This window comes from Anabas testudineus, chromosome 2 (genome assembly GCF_900324465.2).
Source record: "Anabas testudineus chromosome 2, fAnaTes1.2, whole genome shotgun sequence".
In the NCBI taxonomy this organism is placed as follows: Eukaryota; Metazoa; Chordata; class Actinopteri; order Anabantiformes; family Anabantidae; genus Anabas; species Anabas testudineus.
The window spans coordinates 24630766-24652413 of NC_046611.1; the positions used below are offsets into that span (position 1 = coordinate 24630766).

Genomic DNA, 21648 nt, shown 5'->3' on the forward strand with positions numbered 1-21648 from the left:
ATGCACTGGGGCACATACACAAAGATTAATCCCATAAAATGTAATCTTGGACTTTGAGAAAGACTGGTTTACCCAGGTTATATAAAAGCTGCAGGACTGCCAAGCTAATCAGCACTACTGCTGGTTTGTTGGTGATTAACAGTTAATGTGCATTTTGTCAACTTTAAATTAATCCTCTATGCACCGAGTCCTATCTCAACATCCTGTTTATTGTACAAACATGTCAGCAGATAAAAACGATCCAAAGCTTATCTGTGTGGTTGCTTTAGCTGCTGTCGGATCATTCTGATGAAATCACTGTCTTCTTGGTGTTTTATGTGTCTAGGGAAAAGTTTGCCTTGAAATTGCTTGCCAGGTGTGTAAGGTTGCAAAAAATAGTGTTTTCAGGGTCACTACTGCATAACATCTCAACAAGGCTGAGGTACAGGATTTCAGGAGCTGTGTGACAGAATGGGGATCTCTGCAATCCACAGGGAGCTCGGATTGAAGCTGGTGCTTTTCTACATGAGGAGGAGGAAGCTCATGTAGTTCACAAACGTGGTTACTGGGCGACATGGTGTGAAACACCCAGTAGACATGCTGCATGAACTACATCTCCAAATTGGCTTTGAGCTGGAACAATGTGACGTCTGGTCTGTTCTCATGCCTCACTTACATCACTGACCCCAATCAAGAATAATTTAAATAATGGCTACAGTTAAAAATATCTACACTTTCAGTTTGCAGGACAATTTTGCCACAAGGTCAAAGAGAAATCTTTACTTTGTTTGTTTTTTAATGAGGTAAACTAGGTCACTAAAGGTCCCTCTGTTCAAATAATAAAGAGTAAACCTTCTTTATTCAAACAAAGGTTTGGGAGCAGGCTCCAGTCAAAAAGACTGTGCGTCTACCCTTGACCTCAACTATGTGTGGAAGTGTTTTAGATCTAATAATAAAAACTAGTTTTATTATTTTATCATGAAAATCTTACTCTAATCTTTGTTCTATATCTACAATAATTTCATCTCCCTCTCTCTAAAAGTTTGTTTGGAAGGACACTTCTGAGAACAAAATTCAGTATAACATCAATATATTTAGTCAATTTTGAGCACACAATTGGTATGTCAAGATTTGTCAGACGTTTTAAGCCTTTGACTGAGAGAAATGACTCAGAGCTTTAACACCATCATGGGGGCCCTTTCTGTCTTACATACCACAAAGCAAAGAAAGAAGAAAAGGCAATTACTGTGTGAACTGGATTATAGCCGTCTTTGATCTGGGAGGTTTTATGAAGCTGGCCAGACTAACTGTGTGGCATGGTGCTTTGATTTGGGGATAGTCAGCTCAGCACTGATTCAACTAATCTTGTAGTAGGTGGAGAAATGTTAGCATCTGTCAGTGCTCGCCCAGATCAACAGGTAGAAATAGAATAGTGGGGCTAATTATTTCATTCCTGAGGAGCTGGACTGTAATCTTGTCTGAAGGGGGGACAGATGGAGAGGGTCTGTCGACGTCTACAGCAGCTGCTCTCTCAATCAGACAGACCACTGACTTGCATTAGTTGCACACTTGCTATTTTTTCTACCTATTAGATGACTCAGATAAACTAGTTTCAACCATCTGCATTTCAAAGCTCGCTATTATGGCACATCTCTTGTTAAATTAAATGAAAAGCAAAGCTTACAAAGAAAGCTGGCAAACAGCAGTCAGCCATGGTCGAGAACATTCCACATTAAAAATGTGACCCTCTGACAAGCATTTCTGAAAATACACAGTGTTTTGCTTGTGATCTAAAGGGCAAAAAATGTTTGGTGGAGACAGTCACTTTACTTCAGCATATCTTTCCCAGAAAGCGCTGAACACACACACACAGCTCAATAGAAGGGCACGCACAGCACTAAAATACATTACAGATCAAAACAGTGAAGTCCCTGCGTCTGCAAACCTGACTATAGTTTGCACAACACACCCAAAACATCTTGCTGGGACAAGTAAAACAGCAAGAGAGCTAGCAGTGACGTGAGGAAGCTATAATGCATTCAGAGTTACAGCATGTGTTATCTCAGAGACAAACCCCAGTTTTAGCTGCTCTGTGTTGTGTTGTGTCTGTGTTGTGTTGTGCACACAAACACTGAATTATTAGTGTGCATCAACTTTAATACATGTTATAATTCATGATAGTGATTTTGCATATAATGGAGAGTGTGAGAAAAAATGTGTACACCACTGTCTTGCTCTGCTGATCAGCCTGTCTACTCCTGTGTGTGGAAACGTGACTGAATTCCCACGAGAGCTCATTTAGGAGCGGGTGAGAAAGAGAACTGCCTGACAGGGAAAATGAGATAAGAGGGCACTGAGAAACACTGGAGCTGGATTCAACCTACAAAGAGGGGTTCTGCCAGGGAAAACAAGGAGATTCCTGGTCTATATGGTTCAAAGAAAACAAAAAAAATGCTCTACGATTGATGCGGAGGTACAGAAGTCCACTAAAAGTGCCTATGTTTACAGTACATTATCTGCTTCATTGGGTGACCACCTCCTCCATCATCAATCAATAGCATCTTTAAAGGTTGTCTCAATGGAGTTTCCACTATTTGATAAGATGACTAATCCCAGATATTGATTGGATTATGGGCCATTTGTACATCAATAGCTCAGCAGTTTCTTAACATAAAGTACTTGTAACAGTACTTGTGAAAAACAGGGCTCATATTATCGCTTCCTCACCTTTGATGTCCTTCCCAAAGCCCATGGAGGAGGAGACATTCTGGCCTTTGCTACTGGACTTTTCCTTCATCACATCATCATCACTTGACACGTCATCCGGGGGGCCAATCTTTTTCTTCTTCCTCTTTTTGTGGCGTGGAGGCAGCTTTTTGGGGAAGGCAAACATTGGAAAGATGACCAGAAGCATGGCTATAGAACACAAGAGAAAGCCACTCCACCTGAAAGGAAGAAACACATGAGACAGGGTGCATATGGACACAGGCAGGAAGCCATATAGATTTACACTGCATGTTTACCAGTTGCCAACAAAGCGGGGGTCACTCTGTTCGATGTTGACTCTGCTTTTGGGATCGACATAGAAGCCAATGAGGACACCACCTAACAGGTAGCCAGCTGCAGGTCCCAGGGCTCCCATCACATACATGATGGCTGAAAAAGACAGAGAGAAACAATTAGAAACTTTCCTAACATCAAAAACTATTGTGTTATATCTATTATGCATTTGTAAATACAATCACAAAACAGAAGTTATTGCTCATTATTAAAACAGGAACACAGCACTTTTTAAAGTCTCTTTAAAGTAGGTCCACTCTCTTGGTCCACCACTGTAACATGATTAAAAATCCAACCTGTGAAAGCTGTCTATTACCCCTGATGCATCGTCCCGCACATTCAGAGCACCTGCACTGAGATCAGCATGAACGCCCCACCGTCCCTGAGGTCATTTCTCACAGCTTTCAAAGCTTTTCTAACAACCAACCTGAAAGCTGCAGACATTGACCTGAGGGCACCAGCGAACCGCAGAGCGAGCAGAGGCGAAACATTAAGCCTTAGGGACTCTCAGACAGTCACCAAGGTGAGCCAATTGCACTCTGTTACTTTGGCACAGGTAGGAAAAAGACTCATTAAAGTTAGATAACCTTAGCTGGACAAGTGGAAAAAGCTCCTGTGGACATCCAGCAGAGATGTAAGTCAAAGCCATTTACCAGCTGTAGCCAGGGGGGCAAACTCTCAAACTTTATAATTACACCTGAAACAGCCATCAGGATGTGTGTGTGTGTGTGTGTGTGTGTGTGTGTGTGTGTGTGTGTGTGTGTGTGTGTGACAGAGCAGAGGTATTAGCTCTTTATGGTGGTTGTGTGTGTGTGTGTGTGTGTGTGTGTGTGTGTGTGTGTGTGTGTGTGTGTGTGTGTGTGTGTGTGTGCATATGTATGCATTAAAATATTTCTCATCCACAGGTAGACTTTGTAGTTATAATTTACATTTTCACTGGCAAGATAACTACAGTCTTTCGTCTTCCTTGAATGCCACCAGTAAACTCCTTCAGTGTGCACGAGTCTGTGTTTAGCAGCAGAGACAGCAGATGTTCTGTGTGTCCAGACAAAACTCAAATATCTAATCTGTCCACTGAGAACAGACACTTCTGCCCAGCCAGATTATATAGCAAATTCATGTGCATGCACCCAGACACTTACCCACACACTTTTGTATGGCAGTTAGTGTGAGGACACTCATAAACATAATGCATCCCCTAGCCCCCTACTGTCACGTAGGCCATGTTAATATACTGTTTTAATTTTTAATGTATCACATGTACTGCCTTACACTAACCATCACAACTGCCTCACCCTATTCCCATTGTGAAGACTGGCTAAAATGTCCTCACTTTGTAAAGATGTCCTAGCCATACAAACACACACACACGCCCACACCTCTACTCCGTTAGCAAAGTTTGTTTAAAATAAAAAAACAATTTAACTTCACTTGCTCTGCCAATATTTGCATATAGTATTCCCACATCCCAAGTGGCATGAATCTTGTACTGACCTCATATCACATCCCAACACTTGTTTCGGACTCTTTTCCTTTTTGAATGTGGCCAATAAAGTGCAAATATGTGTGTTCATCCCTACGGAGATGTTCCAACAATGTCCCAGAATGTAAATCCTTACCTAGACTTAAATTGTCACATTTCTTCAATAAAACTATTTGGAAGAGATGAAAATATTGCTCTAAGAACAAATAGGCCCTTGATCTGATCCTCCTATCAGTCTGAAGCAGAAACACACCAGTTTACACACAAACACAAATGCAGGACAACAGCAGTGAATTCCTGGCTGTTGTATGACTTTCTGCACGAACAGTGACTAGACCTTGAAAACTGAGTTTAAAGGTGAAGGTGAGTCACAATAGTTGCTACACATAACTGTTATAAATATTATTTTTGCAAATGTAAATCTGAACATATCAAAAAAGTATCCTATAGTTTGACCTGGTGCGTAACAGATAAATGAGTGAGTCAGCTTTTGCTTTAAATAAACCTAATAGGATTTTACACCTGAACTTATTGGAACAAACACTGAAGACAAATATTCAGCAGTGGAGTGCCACACAGAAAAGCCTCTCAATGAATCCTTATTATCAGACTGTTGACCCTTCCTGTGCTCGCTATATAAAACACACTCGTTTAAACACTCTCTGCCTTGGGCCAGATACACCCGGTGCATCCAGCCATTCAGTCAGGCAACATTTGAGCACCAAGTTTGGTCCTTTGGTTGCCCTCCAAGCTCCATCCTCTCCTTTTGCAGGCAGCCAGGCAGCTATATTTTATACCCCTTGGGTAATTGTGTAAGCACCTGTCTTGCCACTCCATCCATCATGTTAACAGTGTTCTGCCTGATTGGAGGACGAAGGGGGTCATAAACCGGGCCTGACTCATTGCCCTACCCTGCCTGCTTGGCACAGTGCCGGGATAGTTTAGGATCAGTGGGTTGCGATGAAGAGATTGGAGACCCGTGGCCTGGCTGAAGGGCAGCCAGGGCAGGACAAGCCGACTGAGGAATATGCTGGCACCGCAGCAGCGCTCACTCACACACAGTTGCACATGGAGTTCAGGTGGTGCATGCCAATGAAGAACTACAGGCTCACTTCACTCAATTACACAATAGACCTTCACCAGCCGCATGTGAAGGACAATACATTATAGGTATTATATGACTTTCTACACATGTGGAGGTAATGGATTAGAAGCTCTCCACTGATGTCATTGGATATTCAGTCTTATATTATACCAAGTCAGCATCTAAACAAGCTCAGTGGCCATTCAATCTGACTTTCAATCTGGTGCGGCACTTTTAAGCTTACCTTGCTCTATGCATTGGACATGCATGAAAAGATAAAAATCCAGGATAAAGTCACAAAGCGTGCACGTAAACACATTAACAGCAGAAGCCCATATCAGCAGAAAGATATTAATGAGGTCTGAGAAAGTGTTTATTGACCCACAGAAGAAAGCAGGTATCCATAAGAATACTCATCAAAAATCTAAATCCATATATTACAACGTCAGCCAAGGTCAGATCCCTCTCGGCATCTGGAGTTCACACATGAACACATAATATATGAACATGGACATGTGACAGGGGACATACAAGGGTAAGAGTGAAGGAGGGATAAGATTAGGAAGTTTTATAGTGCATCATTGACCCCAATTTAGTGTTTCACCGCCAGTGATGGATGGACGCAGCAGAATCTGGCAGAAGACAGGAGTCAACCATAATTCAAAATGAAAAAGGCAATAAAGTGGGATACAAAAGAAAATAAAAACTTCTAAAACAGAGAGAGAGAGGAACCGATGAGGTTGGAAGAAGCAGAATAAGATCTGAGATGGTGAGTGAGAGTGAGGAGTGATAAACAAAAGGAAACAGGAGAGGAGTGGGGCTGCAGTCTGTAGCCACTGATCCTCTCTGTGTAACAGAGTGATAAAGCTTGCTCAGCAACATCCCTCTTTCATATCCAACCTTCAGGTACCAGCGCTGCTCTGTTGTCTCCACTCCGCCTCCTCCACACTCACATAAGAGCTCTGCTCCACCTGACTCCTCGTATTCATGAGCTCAATTGACTCATTCAGAGTTTGCAGGAATGAATGAGGGTTGAACAGAAAGAGGGGAATGGCAGCAAAGAACAGATGCTGTGAATTAAGAGCATGACTACAAAAAGGTAAATGCTGAGGCAAATCTGTGAAGTTAACTTCACTGTGGAGCTAGTGTATCTTTCTGTAGGTTGTCTAGTGCTTTAGCGTAACAGTTAGGTCTCCTAATAACTTTTGATTTTTAATTTCTTGCTGGTTAGTTTAGATTTTACACATTGACATCTCAGTTATTTGAACCTCCAACTTGAGAAGATGATATTAGGTTTAAGGAATTCTGGGATGTGCAGCATCTATCTGTTTAGTTGCGTTGGCTGTGAATGGAATTTCAGGAATAACAATAAAATGGCGTCTACACTGCCCCCACCCCCCCACCCTCCGCTGACCTTGTATTCTCACTGGTGAGCAGCAGCCAGAGCAGCAGAGAGTGAGGGAGGAGAACGCAGAGCAACCAAACCTGATGAGAAAGCACATTACACCTAATGAAGCAGCTCCCCAGCGGCCACACTAATTACCAGCGATTAATGATTTGATTTAATTACATGGACAAAATAAAGGACAGGACTGTCAATGCTTTGTCAGAACACTGCAGGGTTAAAAGGCTGAGCCACAAATCACACAATAGAAGAAACATCAGTGACAGACTCTCCTTTTATCACATCTGCAACATCATACAAGCTAAACCAAATTTGAGCATGTATATGTTGATGTGCAGTGGCTGCAGAGGAATTAGACTAGTTCCATAATCCTTCTCTCTTCTGTGGCTGGAAACTTAGTTTGAATTAATTATGTAGCACTTCACCTTGCTATTAGCCTACGCAGCTCAGTCAGTCTCCAAACATGTCTGGGAATGGATGGCTGGCACGCACTAAACCTTGGATTTGTATTCACGGCTGAAGCTGCAAGATCTCCAGCTGATGCAATCACATTGTCTTCACAGGCTTACTCAAGAGCCATGTCATGTTGATGTATGGAGTATTAAGCATCTAAATTGACTTCGATAGTAATTGATTTCTACTCCAGCTGTATGAGAAAAACAAACAAACAAAACAGAAATGAAAGAGGAGAAAAAATAATAAAATAAGGGAATAATGGCATCGTCATAGCAACCTGCTGATAAAGCAGTGTCTTCTTACAAGTCCTAACCTTACAGATTTATCCAGAGGACATGCATGAGGACTGTGGTGTCTCTCTCTCTCTCTCTCTCATACACACACACACAAACACAGACACACAAACACAGAGTAAGGGCAGTTATAAAAACTGCATGAATATGGATTAGTTAGATGATGCACACAGTAAAAAAGCAAATCAAAAGCCAAGCTTTCTCTAAATCTATTTGCAGTGTAAAGCAAGTGCAAATTATCATTCATAGCCTTGAGAGGGGAGTTGTCTTTGCGTGATTGTCTACATTCCTGCTTTCAACATCAAGTGAATAAACAGGTGCTTCCTATAGAGTGAGAATAGCTCTGGCTGTTCAAGAGAGAGAGAGAGAGAGAATGATGTGTGATAGGAAAAATTTCCCATTACAGTTTCTGTAAAGTCAGAGAATAAATTGATATAAACCACCTCACTTCTGCCATGTATTAAGCAACGGATTTCATCTCAGATTTAGTTTTGCAGTGTGGTTCATGCTTTTATTGCTCAATGTTTAATGCTTTTAAAAGGCACGAAAATAATTACAATGATTCAATTTTGGGAATTATATTATAAAGTGAGTTTTTATTAATCCTCAAGACCCACCTACCTTTCAATAAACATAGCATTTTCTAAGTGTTCATGGACTGCACTAGCAGTCTACTTAAGTTCTACATTGTGCTGGCATCCTACAGGCAGAACAGTGGTTGGTAAAATTTAAGATAGTTATGAAGTTCATATCATGCCTTGTAGAGCAGAACTAAATACAAAAAGATGCAGGATGTGGTGAATATTTGAATGGTTTAAGAGCAATTAAGAACTTTAATTGTGCAGTACAGACTGGTACTGGCTGTACCAAGTGCACTGACTTATAAGAACTAAATGATCAACATTAAAGCCTTTCACACTTACAAATCAGCATTCAGGCCGCCCATCAGGCTCCTGTGAGTCCAAGCATTACCAATACAATATGACTGGTCATGTGACGTGACCGGCCACAAGGGCCACCCACACTTCTCTCTCCTACTTATTCTTCTGCAAACTATGACCCAGTGACCTTTTCTCTTTTTCCAAAGACTGGTCATGTGGTGATGTGGTGCATTATTGACGGGGTTGAGATGAGAGAGACACTGGACAAAATCCAATTTACAACTGGTCTCCATCGTCACTGCAAAACAATGATCTCGGTGAAAGAGTGGGAAAAACCCAAACAGTAAAGTGTGATACATTTTTCATAAAAGCTGCTACACAGGAGTTCCTACACAGGAGTTTCCCAAGCTGGCTTTGCAAAATCAAATATTTAGAAAATGAGTGAAAAGAGAATGGGGGGTGAGGTTTATTTTTAGCTGCTTCGCAGCTGCAGAACAGGCTACGGTACAGCAGTCAGCCAGTGAGGCAATGTTTCTGTCAACCATGTATGTTCATTGACATAAACATAGGGATGAAGGGCACAATGTATTCCACAAAGAACAAGTTGTTGTAGCACTGACCTTCATCAGTTACCGTTTCTAGCATGTAGGGCTTTCCTGAGGGATCTAAGTCATAGCACAGCTTCTGTGTGAGTCAGTGGGGTCACAGATCCTAACTGTGACACCAAATGACCATTTTCTGCTGATTCTAGTGCTGGTCTAAGGCTTCCTGACTTGCACAGACAGCAAAAGACCACAAATCTGCTGCTGCCTACCGAACTACACTTAATGGGCTCAAAAGCTGGGAGGGTGCAGCTGAACGCATAGAAATCTAAATTGCAGAGCTGCAAAATCAACTGGGAACATAACAGTGGAAGGAGAACCCAGTCAGTGATGCGTGTCAGGCCAGTACTCAGCTGCTCACTCTGCTGTGCTCTATTAAAATGTGTGAGTGGGCCTCTAAATCCATCACTGTGAGATGGGACCAACCATCTGTTTGTGACAAAAGATTACAAATCTGCATATACTTTGCATTCCTGTGTTGCAGAGAAGGGCATTAGAATACAAGTTGGATTTTTTCCACCTCCTCCCCAACTTGAACATCTGACAGACCAAATTGCACCTGTCACTGACTAATGCATCAGTATTCTTAACTAAGGCTTGTAATGTACACCAATGCAAAGCTTGTGACGAACATCACTATGAGCAGTCGCTCAAGCTATTTAATAAACACTGAACTATTGATTGTTGCTATGATTCACTTTATTGTCAGATTAAATTCTATTTACAACCACACCCTGAAGGGTATTGTTGTAAATGCTCTACAATATTGTTGTTGTCAGTCAACTTCATAAGACAGGAGGAGAAAAGTCGTCATTGTCTATGTCAGTGTTTCATAGCCTTATTACAGAACAGCCTTGTTGGAAATCTACTTCTCTCTTTCTTCCTTGTGACAAGCCAATCAGAACAACACAGTTTTCTTTAACTGGCTTTACTTTAAAAATCCAGGTCAGGGTTTCATTTTCTAAGTAAATCAAAATTATGCATCAAAATCTATATATATATATATACACTGCCCATCTAAAAAAAATGAATGCATTCACCCTCATCGTTTCGAAAAGCTTCTTCAATGTCACAACATTCACAACAGCTACATTTATTGCCGTCCATTACTTTTTACCAAGATCTTATATTGATGATGGGAGAGTCGGACCACGGCACAAAGTCTTTAGCACATCCCAAAGATTCAATGGGACCTGAACCACTCTTTTACATTTTGAGCCCGATGAATCCTGGCATTGTTGGATGGTCAGGAACCACCAAGGCACAGGCACACCATGAAGTGGTTGCTGCTTGCTAAGAGATATTCAACCAAAAATGACATGACATGAAATCTTTTTTTGGGTTTTCTAATTTTTTAAGGAAAACATTCAACAGCTTTGAAATCATTTAATGCTCAATTTACCTTCATACCCTTGATGGATATTTATATCCATGATGAGCACATGCAAACTTCAGACTGCAACTGTGCCCTGACATGCATTGAACGTGAAGCACAGGCAGCACAAGGGGAAGGGACAAAAAGTCCATTGTTGAGTTTGTTTGTTTCCCCCGCTTTCTGCCTGAGATGTTAAGTTAACAAATTTCTATTCTAGCTTAGGCTTAATCTTCAGATTTGTGAGACTAAGGATACAGTTAAGATTTCTAAAAGCTTTTCACTGTGACAACTCTGTAATCAGTATGAGACAACTGCGCATTTTTCTCCATAAGTTGACATAAATGCAATTACTTGCATTAGTAACTTTCTGAAAGGCCTTTATGTTAAATTTTTTCATTTCTTTTAACCTAAAAACACAAATGAATGGAGTAATCCCTAACATAGCCTCAGTCTTGTACCAGTCTGCGTTTGTCTATGCATAGATAATGTTTCAGCATTTGAGGGGGTGGCAGATAATCTTTCAGCTGGTGAGTGGCCATGAATGAAGCATCTGGCCTGGGGGTATAACCACATTATGGTTGGGGTCTGTGTGTGTGAATCCATCAGAGCAGTAAGTACAGGGCACAGGTTTTAGTTTGCAGCTTTTCAGCCTCCCTCACTGGCGGACATGGCACAGCAATCTGGTTCTTAGTGCTAAAGCGGTAGCTCCCCTCATCTTCAACCAGTGCCAAGAATTTGATGATTCATCAGCATTTCCTCTTCTGTCCAATTCCGGCACCAGCTACTCCCCAAGAGTAAAATAAACAAGAAGAAAAAAATCTACTAGGCTTACACCATCTAGTATTCCTAATAGTCCACATTAGATTATGAGTTGTTGTGAAGAAACCAGAATAACATAGGAGATTATCCAGAACATCAAGGCATGTGCCTAACCATTTTCCATTTTTCTTTGTCTACATGTGTACTTTGAAAAGTACTGGGTTTTTTTTTCAGCTCCATTTTTATGGCAACAATGAAATTATTTACAGTGGTGAGAAAAAGTATGTGAACTTTTGGAATTTCATGTTTTTTTTATAAATTAGTTTGGAGGTGTGGACTAAAGCTACTTTGACAAAAAACAGTCAAACTTTTTGAGTTAACTCCGCTCAAGAAGAAAGGAGCTCAAAAGGAGCTTTCCAGGGATCTATAATCAAGAATTGGTGATTTACATAAAGGGTTACACAGTGAGGTCAAAGACTTCACAAAAAAATCATTATTCTACATTTAGACAAACAAACTACAAATGGAGACACTTTGGGACTGTGGCTACTCTACCAAGAAGTGGGCGGCCAGTCAAAATGACCCTAAGAGTACAACAAACACTCATTAATGAGGTAAAGAAACAACCCAGAGAGACAGCTAAAGATTTGAAGGCATCATTAGAACTGGCTAACATCTGTGTCCATGAGTCTACAGTAGGTAAAACATTGAACAAGCAGGGTGTCTATGACACGAAGGAAGTGCTACTACTAAAAAGAACATTGCTGCACACCTGAAGTTTGCTAAAGAGCACATTGACACTCCACAGCAGTTTTGGCAAAATATTTTGTGGACTAATGAAACTGAGATTGAACTATTTGGAAAGAACACACTACATCTGGTATAAAAAGGTCACTGTGGGGTGGGGGGTCAACCAGTTATTAATTCCAAGAGTTCACATACTTTTCTCACTAGCACTATGAGGTTTTTATATTTGTTCTCAATAAACATGAAAGAGCAGAATTTTTTGTGTTATTATTTTAGGCACATCATATTTGTTAATACGTTCTTCTTAGATGAAGATCAGATCACATTTTAGGACAAATTAATGCAGAAAACCACACTGTAGATAATTTATTCATATCTTGGAGGATAAAGGCCTAAATGAATTTAGGAATAACTGAGCTCATGTGATCTTAACAATGAATCTGGAATACACTGAATACTGTTGATGTGAATATAATTACAACAGCAGAACACACAGCAGATGGAGTGACAAGACAGCACAGTCCTGCTTTCATTCACAGCATTATTGCAGGTAAGAAAAGGACAGCACACTGCTTTGCAGCAGATGTGCCTCCTACACACTGTGTCAGGAGTATGTGAAGCCCGTCTTGACATTGATTGGCCAGAAGTCTCTGCTGTCTCTACCCACAGTCACAGATGTTTAAATGCCACTGCATGCTTGCAGGAAAACCAAGGGTACGGGTTCTGCTGCATGAAATCCTGCCTCCTGCAAACGCTTACTCACTCCCAACAAACCTCATCCACCCCATGCTGCAGGTGCACAGACACTCACATGCACACATAAATAACGTATATACACACCACATGTGGAAGCACCATGCCACATCTCAAGAGCTGCCCTGTCCTCATTCACATCCTTTACCCAGTAACAATAACACTCTCTCCCAAAATTGAAAAAAGGCTCAACTGAAGGAATAAAATCCTGACAAAATAGCAATACTTATTATAAGTAAGTAAGTAAGTACCTATATCAGGGTATTAACAAGAATCCTACCGTCTTTTAATAAATTATTAGACAGTGTTTGTCTCCTAAAGTTCCCACAGTGAGCAAACTCAGTCAGCTAACATCAGTGGATGACTTCTGTCAAAACACTGTCTCTCCAATGAGCTGTATCACAGTTACATGTTAGCCTCTTAGCTTAGGTTATATAATGCACAGCCAGCTTAACACTACATTTAGTGGCAAAACAGAGCCTGGCAGAGCTGCTGTGACAGACACATGAATGTGCAGAGCAAAACTCGCCCCGGTCTTTATGCCTGTCAGCCTTCATTTTTGGTCTCAGTGCATTCGTCTCTGTGAGTTTGCATGCCTGTTTTTGTTTTTGTGTGCAACAGTGATCCCATAGGGTGAGGTCAGAAAATATTTAGTGCCATCCATCTCCCTTAGAGTGAGCTCCTGTCCCTCCAGGTGGTTTGGCACAGATGGGTCTACTAGATGCAGCCGGCAAAGTGGGAGAACAGTTTAAGTCAGAAGGGGACAAACATCTGATTTATTTAAAAATAAAACAAAGTCCTTTTCAAAAAGGACACTCGGTGTGTACAACTGTCAAATAATAATGAGACAAATAATAAAAGAAATGCTCTAATTCTCACAGCAATGTTGGTCGCATGAGTGAATCTACTGAATTTGTATGTTCCTATGGACGTACGCATTTGTTGACATTATCCCCGTATTTGAGAATAGTATTTTTCTTTTCCCAAATACCACAACATTTCTATGCTCTGTGGGATCTTACAGTTATGTAAATACAATTAACACTTTCCTCCACCCCCTCCAGCAGCTCTCCCTCCATACCACATCTCCATCTTTGCAGCACAGGGGTCAAGGAGAACAATAGCCAGACCACCACTCAGAGGGCAAAATGACACCAGTATGGAGGAAGGTTATTTGTGTCTAAAGCAAAACCACACGTCTAACAACAGCCCTAAAGGCTGAATCAACATGGAGGGTGGACTGAGCAGAGCAGATAAGTTGCCCATGAGGGAGAAAAAGGAATGTAATTCAGCTTGACATGGACGTACAGACTGTGTCTCTGTTCAGTAACTGCAACTACTCGACCCAGTGAGAGTTCAAACAGGTCAGATAGTACTCTCAATGAGAGATCCAGACTTCTTCTCCATCAAGATATAGTGCATCCCTGGAAACATATAAACAACTGGTACTTATTTACAGCAACTTCTTCACTAAATGCAAAAATGAAAAGGAAAAGCTTAACTGAGCAGCTTGTTTTTTTTTTTTTTATTATTGTCAAAGGTAAAACACTTTCAGAGAAGGATATGATCTAACAGCTCAAGAAGATTTTAGTCATATTAAATTGATTCATCTAAACAAATAGAGAAAAATACGATGGGTATGGGTCCTGAGCCTTTTGCAGTTACTACATAACATGGCAAACCACAGACTATGCAACTAGAAAAGTTGAATCATATTTTGTTCTGCTAGCTGATGTCAATCGTGTAAATGTCTTAGAATACATGTCAAATAATGTCCCACAGTGTTCCCTTACAGTCACAAATAAACCACTTTAAAGCTATGTTTGGGACATTATTTAATTTAAACCTAAGTCAACAAGAGCCAAGGATCAAGGAGGATTCGGTGGAACAACATGGAACAAACAGCAAGCTAGAACAAAGACAAAATGTCTATTATTTCCCGCACAGCTGAAAACAAAAGGTTGCAGAGTGTTCCTGCTATCACAAAAACCTTGTGTGGCATTTCCCCAGGAATCTTCCCACACTAGTCACCGCCAGTGAGGTTGAACAATGACTACACCACAGTTATTGCGCTTAAGACCCGAGCCTCGGGAAACAGGCGCTCACACTTATTTGAACGTTCTCTACGTTATTCCATCACTCCTACTCACAAATGGAGTCACCAGGCACAGGATCAACTGTAGTAGTGGCAGTAGTTGTAGTAGTAGTCAGAGCTGGCAGCTCTGCCGTCTCCAGCTAAAAGGGTCGCCTGCTGCTGAGTAACGTCAAGGACCTATGTGGCCAGCATGACTGTGTGGAGGGAAAGGGGCAGCGATATTTAAAACCTCCATGAGAATAAGCCAAGGAGACAGTGATAAAACCCAACCAGCTTTCTTTGTATGTGTGCCAACCTCTTTGGGGCCCAAACGTGGACCCTAACCAATCCCGGAAACACGATCTGCCTATCAGCCTGGAGGGGCAGAGACAGAGAGAGAGAAATGAGAAGGATCTCTGGGGACTTGTGTGTTTGCTTCTGAGTGTGCACAACATGCATTTGCTTTGGCTGAACAGAGCAGGACACACAATTTAATGAAATTGACTGAGTGAGCACAGAAAGTGACGCACCAGGATCCTGACTGATAATCCCCAGGTGGAAAATAAAAAACACAGCGAGGTCCTCCTGTAAACAAAGTGTTCTTTCCTATTTTTCCCTTGTTTGCAGGACACACACACACACACACACACACACACACACACACACACACACACACACACACACACACACACACACACACACACACACACACACACACTTTCTGAGAGAGACCGAGAACAACTGTTCTTTCTAAATTTGTCAGAGGAGAGGGCAGAAAACCCACCTCTTGTGTGTAGAGCAGATGAGACCAGTGTTCATGCCATTCTTGAGGGTGTTGGTTCATATCATCCTAAACTGAGTGCCAGCTCAGTTAGTTTCAGAGTCATGTGCATTGCAAACTAGTTAATGTAGATGCAGCAGGACCGTGTCAGTCAGGAGGAATCAATAAACCTAAGCGGCAGCATATTTGCAAGCGAAAAGGCTGCAAAGCCTAGACAAAAAAATGGTTATAAGCAAACTGATCCGAGGAAAGCCACTGCAAACTGAGTTTATCCATATGTTCAGGGGTAATGGGAACACACTGACAGCAATTTAACTAATCAGACCTGACTTATACATTCATCCCACGTCAATAACATCTTCCCTGCTTTATTAGCTCGTAAATCAGAGGCCATCAGTGGTGGTGGTGGTGGTGGTGGTGGTGGTAGGAGGGGTCACTGACCAAAGCTCAATGTGTGGGATCTGAATTCTTTAGATCTGTGACTGTTGCTAAGTTAGATGAAGATTGTGGCAGATTGGTAGAGATTAATGAGACATTTATGAAAAACAGACACAAATACCTGGTGGGGTTTCAAATTAGTTCAAATGAGCTGGTTTATCCTTTTACACCTGTTATGAACTGCTCCTCTAATGCAACCAGCTCCATTCACACAAAACGGAGAGGATTCTAAGGGAAGGGCGCAGACAAGCATTTACTGAAGAGACCACACTGGTGTGTTGTAAATCTGCAGCCACAGTGGCCAAAATGTCAAAACGTGACACCAAAAAATCCTGAAAAGACATCTGTAAAGTCAAGTGTCCTGCACTACAACTTCACCTTTTACTTACAGTGTAGACTAAAAGAGGTTAAGCTCAAATGCTGTGCCCGTTACATTACCATAGCGATATGGGGCCAGAGTTGGGAAACGGCAATGCCATACTGTGTGCACACATACTCACATAACACTGACAAAAAGAAAATTACTGCACACACTCTTTCTCTCTACAGAAGAACACCAGAAGTACCCCTCAGTGTAAACCGCATTGTCCTACAAAGGCCAGCAAGTCCACCAGTCTGAGCTAGTGCAAATAGAAATGGGCTTTACATTAATGGGTTTCAGGGGGGAAACAACATTAAGGTACATACAAAATTACCAAAAATGACTATTCCTAGTTTCTAAGTAAGATGATGTATGGCAAGAAAGCACCTCCTGAACTAAATCATGCACCAAATGTGACAACATGTCTCAGAAGATTAAAAATTTTAACTGTATTCAAAACACCTGAGTGATAAAAAAGAGCTCAGTTGCCATGGTTATTGTAAGTATCTGAAACACAAATCAAGGATTCTTTTCTCCACTAATCTGTTGACTCTGACATGTTAGATGGCGTCTCCGTTTGCTGGAACAAACCTGATTATCCCACTGATTGCTTTGGAAAAAGTCACCAAGGTCACCGCAGCCAGCGCTGCTTTCGATGGATATCTGTAAGAGGGGGCTTCTCTCAGTTTACTGTGACAACTCAATAAGCGTTTACAAGCCGTGATGCTTTTGCTGTTAATGCCAAGGTGAGGGCAGAGTTGGCATTTCAGCTTGTTTTCTGGCTGGCTCAATAGCTGCACAGGCTCCCTGTGACGCAGGGATCTGATCAATACTGGGTATCGTGGGCAGTGGAGCAGCAATGATAGGACTCAACAGTGAATATGCTCTATAGGCTGTGTAATACTATGACGAAAGCTTGGTGTCAGCACTTTGGCTAATGCAGTGCAACCATCTCTGTGTTGTTTTTCCATCCAACAGCGCAGACACATTCCTCACACACAGACAAAAATGATACATACACACGCAACTGATGTGTTCACTCTATTATTTATCCACTAATTGATTCACTGTAAAATTAATTATCCCCATTAGGCTCAATTAATCAGGTCAATTAATCAAGTCCTTCATTAAACTAAAATGAGAGCATTCAGTGGTTCTAGCAACTAAAACCAGAGGAGTCTGCTTAATTTAAAGATTTAAATTTTGTACTATTATAATATCAATTTGAATATAATATCTAGATTCTTAACTTGTGATGAACATTATTCAATCACATTAAAAATACTGATGCTAAGGTCCCTGACCTGAGACGCCATGCCATTTTGAGGGTTACCCACTAACTCAACTACAGAGTGCTGATAGACGAGTCATTTTCTCTGCAATCATGATGCAGACATAGCGTGCTATGCGGAGTAGGTGGGATGTATGACCAGGCAACCACTCTGAGCAAAAACAATTAAGGGCAGCAAAGCCCCTGCATACCAGATAAATTACATGATGGCTGAGATGTTCAGGACATGTCAGAATGCTTTATGGAGGATTATTACTGTACAGAAATATAGAAAACAATCTGCAGAAGCAGATACAGCAGACACATAGGCCTCTCCCATGTGTTTCTAGCCTAAGGTTGACTTTGCAGCCTCTTTATTTATCTCAGCACAGTGCAGAGGCTACATGCTGTGGAGATTAAATCAAAAGGACGCAGGGCTTAGGGGTGCATTGTTGAACTCTGTGGGTCTACATACATGAATATGCCTTCCTTGTAAACATTGGCGCGAACCACTTGAGATCTGTCTTCTAAATGTATCACAATGCAAACATCCACTCCCTTTACAATCAAAATGAAAGCAGCTTGAATAATTGACAGTAATTGTGTTAGAGACCACTAACTGCGAGACCCCAGCGCTCTGCATCCTTCCAGCCACATACCACACTTGCATGATTTGTACTGGACAGCAGGATTAGTGAAATAGCTCAAAATAAAAATCAGCTTGTTGTTTGTTTTGCTAAAATAAACACAAGTCTGGAGTGTGTGTAACCGTCTTATTGCTGTGTCCTAACATAATTCCTTCACTTTTTGGAAACATAACAAAATTAAATCAGACTGAATACAGCGTTTACATATGCCATTAATCGAACCTCCTGTTCTGCTACTGGTACGTTCAGCTCAGCTTACCCAGGTACAGAGACGCATTTTCCTTCTTCACATTGTCGTCTAGGTAGGTGGGCCCCAGGGTGTAGATCGGTGTTGACCCCATGCCCACAAGTATCTGGGCGCACACGAACAGAGCCACATACAGGTTGTGCTCATTGCCTTCCTGGTCACGAGGACACGATGCAACATCGAGCGGTTCGTGTCCGCTGCTGTTGACACTCCGACAGAGGCCTTCATGGCCCGCTGATGAGTTCATCTCTTGGATCTGGTAGGGTGGCGAGATGAAATGGGGCAGGGAAAACAATGCTGCCCCTACAGCAATGACCACACCACCCACAGCCAGCCAGCGTGGCCTCTGACCTCTGCCACCGAAGTAGGAGATGAAGACCACTACCAGCAAGCTGCCGATGTCGAAGCAGCTGACCAGCAGGCCAGATTCAGAGCTGCGCAGACTGTAGCGCTTCTCAATGGTGGTGATGACACTGCTCAGGTAGCCCGAAACCATCAGGGACTGAATGAAGGTCAGGTAGCACATGCAGAACAGGAAGCAGCGAGAGTCCCTCAGGATGACCCGTACGTATTTCCTGGCTGGGATGTGAATAAGGCGGGTGAGAGAGAAACCAAGTTTTTTGCCTCCGGAGCCAACAGCCCTGTGGCTCTCCACGGGCAGAGAGCTGCTGAGTCCCACCATGCTGGAGACAGAGGGGGAGACGTCTGTCCTCAAAGAGGGGGATTCTGCTTGGCTCGAGTCTGGGGTTTTTGGCTGGAGCTTGCTGGTCTCATCCACAGCCACACAGGTGTGGGCGGTGTTGAAGAGCCTGGGCTCCGCGGCCTTACGATCCGGCTGACAGGGTCCGTTCAGGATGGGTAAGCTTTTGGACTTGAAGCTGTTCTCTGGCTCCATGTACTGGTCCTGGAGCTCACGAATCTCTGAAGACTCCGAGAGGTCGCTCCCCGTTTCATCGTTGTCCAACGAAGTCATGGTGCAGGTGGACTCTCAGCTTCAATCAGCTCCTGACTGTGCTGACAAGTAAGTCAGTAACTAGTGCCACATGAGGACACAGAGAGGCTGCTGAACGGCTGGGCGCTGAAGCAAAGACTGTGCCCTGCCTGTAGGACTGAACCCCTCTAGATATGTGCATATTTTATTTCATTTTTCTATTTGCAGAAGTGCTTCTCTGTCACATCAGGGCTGAACAATTGTAACAGAGGCTTTACTGAATAGAGCAGAGCATCACCTGCCTTCTTTCCTTAGTTTACAATATTTTATAAGGAATGATTTAATAAATAGTCTATTAAATTAAAATGAGATGTAACTAATACGAAAAAGAAGCTGTCCTAATTTGAGATCCCATGCTGATGTTGATTTTATGGCTCTTTGTTAGACAGCAACATTGCCTCGTTGTTTCCTTTGTCCCATAGCTGCGCAGCATCCTAGAAGAAAAATAAAAACCACAAAGTGAAAACATGTAAAATATCAAGACTAGCTGCCTCTTTCAAAGGTGGTACATTCATAATCCTACTATATCTAGACCTCCTCAGACATTATGGCTACACTGGATTAAACTGGTCACTTCATGCTAGACAGTAGAAAACAGCTCGTCCAAAAACACAAATAACCTGCAGCCACAGACAGACTGACTGACTGACTGACTGACTGACTGACTGACTGACAGACTGACTGACAGACTGACTGACTGACTGACTGACAGACAGACAGACTGACTGACTGACTGACTGACTGACAGACTGACAGACAGACTGACTGACTGACTGACTGACTGACAGACTGACTGACTGACAGACTGACAGACTGACTGACTGACTGACTGACAGACTGACAGACAGACAGACTGACTGACTGACTGACTGACTGACTGACAGACTGACTGACTGACTGACTGACAGACTGACAGACAGACTGACTGACTGACTGACTGACTGACTGACTGACAGACTGACTGACTGACTGACTGACTGACTGACAGACTGACAGACAGACAGACAGACTGACTGACAGACTGACTGACTGACTGACTGACAGACTGACTGACTGACTGACTGACTGACAGACTGACTGACTGACTGACTGACTGACAGACTGACAGACTGACTGACTTCCAGCTCTGCTGTGTCAAAACCACAAATATACCCCGAGAACAATGGAGCACGCTGCTCGTGAACGTCTCAGACTTTAGAAAGAAACCAAAACCCCGTCTCGACGCAGGGTGTCTCTAAAACCAGCCCAGGACGGGACTGAAACGGCGACACATGTTATTAGATACAAGGTGTCGGAAAGGCTGGAGGTGGAGGAGCGTGTCATACTCACACAGGACGGCCGGAGGAAGCCTGTTGTTGTCTGCGGAGCAGCCACTGACTGAATGAGAGCTGCTGGATGCGGCGGCTGCTGCTGCCCCTGCTGCTGCCTTCAGAGCCTGTTGGAAATGTCCCAACTCAGACTCCGGAGTCCAGGCAGATTAGAAACACGCAGCGTTTTCCCAATTATCATCACATCTTCTCATGAGGTTAGGAGAAACAGATGAACTAAAAATGATGAGGAATACGCAGACAAAACATAAATTGGTTCATACGCGTAATACTAAATGAATGGGTAGTGTTATTCTCCAGTTGACCATAACTCAAAATAGTTATTCAGACGCATTCACTAAAACACACTTATTTGTCTTATTTATATGGTTATTTTCACTTGACGCACGCATGTAGACCAATCTTTATTCACAGCGCTAGAGGAGAGACGACAAATCCGAAGGGGAGCAGGTAATGTGAACGCAGCACATCGTGGGGGTGATTGTTTTCTTTGGGACTTGTAGTTCCTTCTGTGAATGTAACATGTGTTTACATCCGTGTTTAATTATGACAAAGATGGAGTTGAGCAGCAACGAGTCTGTCAGATATAAAACACGTTTGAAAGCTGCTGGAAAAACGACTGCATTCATATTTT

At 42.4% G+C, this 21648-nt stretch overlaps 1 protein-coding gene across 1 annotated transcript in view; it reads right to left on the reverse strand.

Annotated features, from left to right (window-relative positions):
* The window catches only part of LOC113163263 (solute carrier organic anion transporter family member 5A1), a 30757-nt gene extending 9677 nt beyond the window's left edge, over positions 1-21080 (reverse strand). Inside the window, exons 1-4 of the mRNA XM_026361723.1 lie at positions 21016-21080; positions 18708-20120; positions 3003-3135; positions 2707-2924 (exon numbers count right to left, since the gene is read on the reverse strand). Coding sequence (XP_026217508.1) covers positions 2707-2924; positions 3003-3135; positions 18708-19668 — 1312 coding nt within the window. The 5' untranslated portion in view covers positions 19669-20120; positions 21016-21080. The remainder of the gene's footprint in view (positions 1-2706; positions 2925-3002; positions 3136-18707; positions 20121-21015) is intronic.
* Positions 21081-21648: the final 568 nt, after the last annotated feature.